The 10,030-nt window shown below is 36.8% G+C and overlaps 1 protein-coding gene across 1 annotated transcript; it reads right to left on the bottom strand.

Annotated features, from left to right (window-relative positions):
• Window positions 1-4,239: 4,239 nt before the first annotated feature.
• LRRTM4 (leucine rich repeat transmembrane neuronal 4) lies at window positions 4,240-9,193 on the bottom strand. The gene is made up of 2 exons (XM_037153796.2): window positions 8,569-9,193; window positions 4,240-6,748 (listed from the first exon to the last, which is right to left on the bottom strand). Exons 1-2 carry the CDS (start codon window positions 8,570-8,572, stop codon window positions 5,196-5,198), a joined length of 1,557 nt encoding a protein of 518 aa, XP_037009691.1. The 5' UTR covers window positions 8,573-9,193; the 3' UTR covers window positions 4,240-5,195.
• Between the last annotated feature and the right edge of the window lie 837 nt (window positions 9,194-10,030).

Raw genomic sequence — 10,030 nt, 5'->3', positions numbered from 1 at the left:
ATGTTACAGAGCAGTTTCTAAAGCATAAAACTATCTACAAATACAGTTACTGAAAACTAGGATGACTGAATATAGAAAAGTCTAAAACAGAAAATTTCTGGAATCATATGAAGATTACTGGGGTGTGTCAAAAGCTACACATTCCTAAGACCGCAGTCAGACACCTCAACTCAGGATCCTAGAGAGCAGCCAATTATTACAACCTTCTCCATGAGTTGAGAATATGAACTAATTTTAGAAAAAGAAATTGAACCTTTTATCATTATTTTAAATCGTTCCTAAATTGACATGCCAGGACTTTTTGGCAGCTGTCACTCTGAAAACTCTATTCACACATAAATTTTAATTGGCTCAGATTCTGACTATAGCTTTTTTTGAAAAGAACTAATATTTTAAATGCTTTCAAATAACTAGTTACTGGGCAGAATTTAAGAGCTAGGCAAATCTGCGTCTGTCCTTGTGTGTGCACATGTGTTGTGTGCCTCCACCTATCATGAACTTGCCCATTAAGAGTCTAATTTTTCCTTTTTTTATTAACTCATGAAGTTCTTTCTTTTTTTGTTGACAATGCTTATAAATAATTCAGTTCTTCAAGCATATCTCATCTTGCTCTTTTGGTCTCTGGGAGATTTTTAAAGTTTACTAATCGGGGAAATGTTTTGATTTGGGATACACTGTGCTAGCTGAATGGACTCAGTTATTTAATGATAGGTCCCAGAGAAATGAAGTGACTAGTTGAAAGTCTCACCAAATATGACAATGTGTACTTTAAATGCTACTCTTTAAAGAAAGAATATTAGACTACCTAGACATAAGATACTTATAATTTCAGAGAGGATTAAATATTTATCTTAAGGAGTATGGTCCTAACTAGCAAATACTGGTCATTTTAACCGTCTTTTTTCCCTCTAATATTTCAGATCTTCAAATGGACAAAAATGTTAATAGAAATATATTTATGTTCTCTCCCCTTTCTTCCCTCGATCCCTCCCTCAGAACACATAGGCATACTCACATACAAACACACACATACACACACACATAAATATACTTTATGCAAATACACAAAGTATAAATTCAATGATAACATTTTAACATAATACAGTAGTAGTTTGCTACCAAAATAAAGTCTATTTTCTATAGCTTTATATTGGCAAGGTGTAAATTGAACTCAATGGTACTGATTCTGCTTCACTTACAATCCTCTTTGAACATATTATCCTTTTTAGTTCTCAAAAATTCATTCAGTGTACTTTGAAATGTCAACTTCTTGATAGTGTGGAAAAATGTTAATAACTCCCTTAAGTCAATAGTTTGAACCTGACCGAAGATATTCAATAAATATAAACTGTAAAAATGGTCTATACCACCCACTGCACAGCAGTGAAAGAAATAATAAAAGCCCCAAATAACAATCAATATATTTATATTTTACTTGACTCTGAAAAATATAACCAAAATATCAAGTATTTGGAAAATATAAACCTAATGTCACCTGCACTCCCACTTTCCTAATGGCAGTACTTTTAGCTTTATGGAGTCATTAAAGTTTTTATTTCAATTACTTAACTTCTCAAAACTTTGCATGGATGATCTCTTCAGAGACAACTTTCATTCACTTTTACCAGTTGCATTAATTTTAATTCAAAATACAAACGTGAAATGTTCTCTCTTGTCCTATAATAACAATGACTAATTTTATAAAGGTTCTTGCTATTTTCAATTGATAAATGTATCCTAGAAGAATCAGATATTCAAAGTTGTGTTCTGTACCATCTGTATGTAGAATTTTGGTATGCAGAATGAAGTAACTTCACAATCCCGTAATATTTTTAATGAGATAAAGCTATGCAAAGTTCACAAACTATCTTCAAAGTACGTATTAGCAATTTTTTTCTTTTAATGACATTTTACAAAGGTTTAGTCAAAGCTGTATCCTTTTGGCTTTAAGTTCTCTTTTCTGAGAACATATTGAGAACAGACAAAATAAATGATTCAGTTCCACCACATACAGTGATCCACTCAAAGCATGATGATTGAGATGTATGTGTCTATTAGAGTTGTGCCATATACCATATTAATTATTCATAACTATCTACTCTATTCCTCTTTTATAGATAGAAGATATTTTTACTACCTAAATTATTATAATATTCTCTTTCAATTTATTAGGAAGAATGTGCACAAGGAATTTTCAAAATTAAATCTTGCAAAGAATGGAGCCAAACTTATTTACTTTGTAAACTGCATGCCATATTTGTGTGGTAGCTCACAGATATCACTCTAATTATAAATCTTAATCTTTTTATTTTCTTCTTAAAAGAAATAGACAAAATGAATATTTTAACTATTTAGACCATGATAACTAAAATATAACATTAGTGTATAAGTGGCATTTTCAATATAATGCGATTTTTCAAGGCACTGTCTTAGAAAATTAGCATTCGGCGCTAAGTTTTCTAGTTAAATATGTATGGCTTTGTTGGGTACAGTTTGACATTTTGAATAAGAAGAAAATTACCTCACAAAATTGTATTATAAGTAATTAATGGTTCTCTATTTTCTAAGCCACGAATAGGTAAGGTTTATGAAAACACACCAGGCTAACATTTAGCATACCACTATTGTCTTAAAAAAAGCATAACCTTGGGTAAATCATTCCTCTCTTTTGGCTTTATTTTGTAGACAAGTTTTCTCAACAGGGAAAACCTTACTCCAGGGTGACAAACACATGTAAGAGAAAATGATGGTTTTCATAACAATTTCTAAGAACTTCCTTTTCCTCATGTTGCATTCACCTATAACTATAATGCACTGAGCATACTGTCAGATGGGGGAGTCGTGGCTACCACGTTTGTTTTTGTGTGTTTGTGTTTCAAAATGAGTTAATAGTCATTTAAATGTAGCTTTCCTGGACCCCTCACGCTGGAAAGTGGAGTTACAGTCTTAAATGGATGGCCTACCATTTCCACTCTTTAGGTCGTGGAGAGTTTGATCGACTTCAGTAGGGCTGCCATTTTGACTCAACTGCTTCACTACAACGCTTAATTACATTTTTCATTACTTAATGTCTCCACACCATACTCATCCCCAACAATGCCACTGCTATTTCATGACCATAAACTCCACTCTATATAGCATATAGCATCAAACTGTGTTTCTAAGCACTCATATTTTCATGAAGTAAAACAGGTTTTTACTTTGTTCCTACCATGGTAACGCCTAGGTTCTTAGAAGGAATAATCTCTGGGATTTAAGATGCCCAGGAAGGTTTTGGTACCACTCTTCTCAATTTTAGTACTTTAACAATCTTTCTCCTTTTTGGGGGGTAGAATCCATTCCAATACAAAAGTAACAAGAAAATGAATGATTTGACACGGAGTTGTCTTTTCTTTTTATATCACTAGCTTTTTCAAAGGATTTCAAACTATAAAGAGAATCTAGAATAAAGCAGGATGAACTTGATTTACTAATCACATATAATATATAAACGATGGCCTGCAATAAAAATATCCTTGTGAAGACTTCTATATAAAATCTTTTATTCTCTTTAATTTTTAAGGGCAATAGCTTACAAAGGTTTCTTTTAGAGATTTATTATCTGGGATTAGTTTTCTCCTTTTCAGTCATTAGACTAAAAAAAAAGAAAATGAACTCTGTGAAGAATAGCTCAATATTGCAAATTATACTGAGTTGGAGATTATTTCAAACTCAGTGATTTGTCTGAAAACATTTTCATCAGCATTTGCATTGAGACTATGGACAGATTTGTGTATATATAATGTGCCAATATATATTTATAATAATGTACTAATATAAATATACTTATTAGTACATTATAGTAGCACATTATATTTTGCAACTGTTATAACTAATATTGAAAAGAGCAAAGTCTTCAAATATTCATCAAATTTTGTTTTGAAAAAGTGGTCATCTAAGACTGAACACAAAGACAACACAACGCCAGGACTTAACTCCTCTTCACTAGTTCATTGCAGCAGCGAGGCCCTGGCAGTCACTGCCTTTGCACTTTGACCGAGTTTACCAAGAAAAGAATCATTCGCATCCTGTATTACCTACTGACAAGTTGAAATCTGTGACTGTTTTCCTATTTGTAAATATACTCATATAAGTGATCTTCAAATTAATTAATGAGACACTGGGTCCAAAAGTTTTTTTTTGTGCAGATGAAAATATTATAACATGAAATGCCTTCATTTAAGGCTGATGCCACAGAAAAGCTAATACCCAGAACTCAAATCTCTCTCTTTTTATTTATACACATTTCCATCACTTAATTTTGGATAAGTTTAACAAGAATACACATCATTTATTTTGGGGATGACAGCAACACTGACGGTCCCTGTCCTGCCTGTCATTATATCATTGCTAAATCATCCACGACATCGTGACCTATTTTCGTTTCCAGGAACACAGCCAAAAAATGAAATTTAAGTTTCATTCTGATTACATACAAATAGCCAGCACTTAAGAAAACCTTTGAAAAGTTTTCAATGTCCAGTAATTTTTTAAAATGAACAGGAAGAAAAAAAAAGAAAGAAAGAAAAAAGGAAGGAAGACAGACATCTTTAAAAGCCTAATACAAGTACACGGTAGGCCTCTTCTGACATTCTCTATGCTGGTATAATAACTACATGGCAAGTAACACGGAAACAGTTATCCTTGTGAGATCCCTGTTGCATGCTTTAGTTAAAACTAAAAATTTACAACAAAATCAACCATTGGGTAAATTGCTCTTTGGTTTAAATCTTTGTTACATCCTGGACTTTTGGTAAAATCACTTTGTTTTGCTATTAAGCTAGTCCCTCCTTCTTTACTCCATCACAAAAGTCAAACAACAAGAACCAGGCATAAATTTTAGAATGAGTTTCGTTCATATGTATGTGTGTGAAGTCCAACCCCTGTATACAAACTTAAAAAGAAATGATGTTGTAACATAGTGCTTTATTCCAACTTAATCTCATCCTTGAATGAACTTCCTTCAAATTTCAACCATAAAAAAAAAAAGCAGTCAATTTCCTGGTGGTTGTAATTTAATTAAGTAACCTTTCACACTGAGCAAAACCCAAAAGCAAAAGGGTCATTAATCTTTCTAGTGATTAGAGACACCTAGAGCGCTTCAAACATTTACCTCTCCTTCCCCGAAGTAGAAATGCTTTTAGGAGGATCATGGTTCATACCTCGCATTCCCTGGAGCCAGAGATGGTATATGTGCAGGGCCCAGATCCATTAACGGATATATCCATGGTCTCAGAGTTTGTAGGCTTGTAGTCCACGTAATACTCCTGTAAAGGGGAATTCATTTGTCTTTCAGACTCTCTGGTCTTTTTCCGCCGTCTCTTCATAATAGAGTGCTGTTGAAGTTGCTTCATGCTGGCTGGGTAGCGTTTCCAAGACACATAGATAACCAAGAGGATCATGGCCACCGAGAGGAAGAGAGCCACGCTCCCTGCAATAATTTTATGAAATGAAACATGCTCATACTCTTGTTCTGTGCCAGGAATCTGAAACCCTGGGGAGGGGCTTGGTGTTTCAAGGGTGGGCTGGGTGGGGTCAGATTTAGAGACTGTAGGTTTAAGAACAATCAGAGGCTTCTGGGGAGTTTGGGGCACCAGGTAGGATTTTTCTGTGTTGACCACCTGGACTTCAGAGCAGATATTATATGTCTCCACTGCATCACTAACCTTTTCACCCTGGATATGCTTAGGTCCTGCACATATCATGGTGCTTTCCTTATTTCCCTTGAAATTCTTAAGCCAATAAAACAGAGGGCAAATACTCCGACTGCATTCCCACATATTTCCAGACAAAGTAATGGATATTAATGATATCCATGCATTGACAGTTTCCTGTGAGATGTTGGTAAGCTTGTTGGAATCCAAATTCAATTTTTGCAAATTGGGCAGACATTTAAATGTGCCCGGCTCAATTCCTTGGATGTCATTCCCTGATAAATCCAAGTTGTGCAAGGAACTCCAAGTCCATGTCAAGCCTTGGCTAATGGAGCGAATCCTGTTCCACTGCAAGTAAATTGAGCGGAGGTTGAAGAGACGTGGAAAATGCGCAAAATTGATCTTGGAAAACTGATTGTGCTCCAAGTGGAGTTCCTTTAACTTCAAGAGACCAGCAAAAGCATTTCGGGACAAGCTTCGAAGACGATTGTAACCCAAATCCAGGAAGTCAAGATTTCGACAGTCTTGAAAAACTCTTATTGGCACAGTCTTTAATGAGTTGGATCTCAAGTGCAAAATGATGAGTTTCCGAAGACCTTTAAATTGCTCTGATTGCAATGTCTGAAGCTTATTGTAGGAGAGGTCCAGATTGCGGAGATTGGGAACTGGATGAAAGGTTTTATTGTGCAGATAGGTAATTTTGTTGGAGCTTAGAATTAATTCTTTCAGTCTACGAATGCCTTGAAATGCATCTTCATCCACTGAGCTAATGTAATTATGGTCAAGATAAAGCCATATAAGCTGGTTAAGGCCGGCAAACTGATTGGATTTGAGTTTCTGAATGCTGTTGAATCGTAATGATAAGCCTTGTGATCCTCCAGAAATGTTCTCTGGGATATCTGCGAAAGCATGAGACTCACAATACACAATTTTGCCATCACATCTGCAGTTCTTTGGGCAAGCTCTCTGAGCCCCTGATAGCATAACAAGCAGCAGTGTAGAAAGTAGCACTAGCACCATGCGCATGCCTCTCAGCTGCGTAATTAAACGGAAACCTACAATGTTAAAAAGACAAACGCACATTATAAAGCTATGGATACAAATCACCACCGGTTTACTAATATCAGGAACATTTCATCTGGTGTTGTAACGGGACAGTTGATTTAACAACAATGTGTTTAACATTTAAAGCCTGCTTGTCCTCTGTGCTGCATATTTTCTATCTAGGTTTCATTCTTTCTTTGATGTTCAAACCGCCAGTGTGGGAACCGAGAGCAAAGCTTTCCTGAGTTTTCGGAGTTCATGTAAACATCAGCACTGCAAAGCACAGAGCCTGTCTTAGTACTTAATGCCGACATTTTAATAAGGATAGTATTTGGCTAGACACGCGGCTGGACCCAGGTGCCAAGAGAAGGATTACTAAGTCTTCTGGTAATGGCATAACTGTGACTTTGTAAACCCCCGTACTTGTACACCTTTCCTAGTTGAGCACACAGGCTGCGATTGGCAAAGGAGCTTCAGTCAGCTGTCAAGGTAACCCAGGTTTGCCCTGCCTAAAATTGTGTCCTTATTGCATAATAGAAACACAGTTATGAGCTCTGAAAAAAATGGCACTGGAACTAGCATGGGCAGCCAATTAAGCACAGTATGAAGACTAATTACAGTCAAGGTACCCTCAACACTCAGGAAGAGCTGCCTTCTGGGGCTCACTTGCCCAGGGATATACACAGATCAAGGACCCTGACACCTGGTAACTAGAAACGCTCCAAAGTTAAGATCCTCGGATTCTTCTTAAATATTTCATAAGATACAAAATACCTTGTGTAGTATTAATTTTACTGTTATTTTAAACATAGATGCTATTGCAAACGTAGGGTACAAAAAAGTAGAGAAACGCAAACTAGCATTCCACTCCCCCTCCCCCTCATCCCAACCTGCTCAAATTTCTCACTGACTTTTCTTTCCCTGCCTCCATTAACTTCTGAAAACCGGCAAAGTTGTAATGCATTGGCACTTGGGCTGCAATTCCAAGTCACGGTATCTTAAGGGACTTCTTTCCTCTGTCAACAGATTTATGAATTCTTGGTGGTAGGGGAAAAAAACTACTGTGTGCTGCGGCTTCGTTATTTCTCTTAAATATTCATAATTTTGACTGAGAGGCAAATCAGCCAAACCTCTAAATAAATAAACAAATAAACAAACAAATAAATAAATAACTCTCTTTTACTCAACCAGTGAAGTCTGTTTTTTTTTTTTTTTCCCCCGTTTGAAACCCGATCTTGCTCTGTCCTCCTGCCAGCTACAGACTCATTGAAATACATTCCAGCTCTCCCAGACAGGAGAAAGGGGGGTGGGGAGAGCCAGTCACACTTGAAAAAATAAGACGGGCAAATGACTGCTGAAAATTTGGAAGCCGTGTTCAGGATACAGCTTCAGAGATAAAACAAGCCCTTGTGCGACCTCTGATAAAGTAACGACCCCACCCCTCCACAAACGTTGGAAAGTGTTAACAGTCTTCCTGACAGCGACCTGAAATGCACGCGTGGTAATATTATCAAGAAATAGAAGCAAACACGATATTTATCTCATGCCCAATTCCCAAGCTGTGGATACGCATACAGAGAGACAGCCTTACAGATATTTCTCTCGAGTCTAAGTCCGTGTTATGCATTTACGAATTTAAAGAAAAAAAAAACAACTACAAACAGGAAAATGATCTAAAAATATAATAGCAACTATACTGAGTCAACGGGCAAACTCAGGGGCTGCTGCTTTTTGCCCGTTTCCCTGTCTTTTATCAGCTAAAGCCACGACTGAGGACAGGAAGCCAAGAGGATCAGCTTTGCTAACAAGGAAACACCAAAAGTTCACTTACCCATCCTTTGTCATCCAAAAACGGTTCCCCCCTCTCAGCTTTCTTCTTATTTGGTCTCTCGCGCTGAAACCACCACCACCTTCATGACACAGTGCGGCTGTCATTCACACCATTCTGATCTCGTATGTGAGCTGGTCGCCCCATACAAACTTCCCCGGAGAGGACGGGCAAAAAAAAAATATATATATACATATAGGAAGAAAAATCAGCATGGGGTGGGATGGGGGGCAGGGAGAAGGAAGCCCTGGGGGCTGAGGGAGGGCTTCTAGGCTCTGTGGACCATTGTGTAATTCACCAGAGACCCATCAGCAGTAATTGGCAATCAGTGCAAAAGAGCTACAGCCCCATCTCGAAGGTAACCAACTTCTCTATAAAAAGAGGGGGGGAAAAAAAAGAGAAGAAAATCTTCAGAATACCTGGCATTCCTTATTGTGTTGGCTTTTGCCATTCCCAGATAAAGCAATTCATCCTCTGGATTTCAGTTCTTGAAGCAAGTAGGCCTCCTGTGCTCTATGAGACCCCAGTTTAAAGGCTAGGCAGGCTAGGTTTATCCATTTAGTTAGCTGGTCAGGTTTAAAGTGTTTTGTAGCTGTGCTGAGAGGCAGCCCTTGTCTAATTCAGAAGGCTTTCCAGAGACTGATGATGCTCAGAGCTTGTTGGTGCTAATGCTTGAGTTTGTGATACACTGAGTGCCCTCCGCTGGAGAAAACAGATTGCACATTAAAGACGGGAACAAGTGAGCCTGTCCGTGGTGTGCAGCCTTCCCTCTCTCAGAAAGGGAAATTAAAGGCACAGGATCACTTTTTTTCCCCCTCTCCAATAATATATATTATGGAAGGTTTATGCCAAGGAGTACCATTCTGCGATATCAATATTAAGTAAAATGCTGCTTCTCTAAATATAATGCAGTTAGTAATTTTTCAAAGTTGCCTTGACCTGATGTATTTATTTATTTTTATTTATTTATGTTCTTTATTTTTCTTTATTTATGCATGCATGCATGCTACACATGCACATATCACAGGGAATTCATTACCTTTTTTCAACAACAGAAATAATTTGAGTTGTATTTTTGTTGCTGTTTGTATGTTGTATTCATTTACATCTTTCAAACAAGCCATAAAAAAGCAATCTTATTCAAGGGAAAAATGGTAATTGTATCACCTTTAAAGATGGTTACATTGATTAAACCTTAGTTCTAATTTTTAAACTCCCAACTTATGATAGTAAAATAAATTCTGAAATTCTGTGCATTGTATTAAATATTCTAGAGCATTACTTTCCAAAAGTGTACATTGTTAGTCTAAAAACAGTCACTCATAGTACTGTATTACCAAGTATGCAGTCATAGTGTGCATTTCTAGGAAAAAAAAACCTGTATGTTCTATGTCATTGTCATATTTCTCTAAAAAGTGCAGAATATCCTCGACACAAACTCCAGGAGGGAGGAAATGGTGAAGTA

Source organism: Artibeus jamaicensis, unplaced genomic scaffold, assembly GCF_021234435.1.
Source record: "Artibeus jamaicensis isolate MK-2021 breed Jamaican fruit bat unplaced genomic scaffold, CSHL_Jam_final contig_384, whole genome shotgun sequence".
NCBI lineage: Eukaryota > Metazoa > Chordata > Mammalia > Chiroptera > Phyllostomidae > Artibeus > Artibeus jamaicensis.
This window is presented reverse-complemented; position numbering and strand designations above follow the sequence as displayed.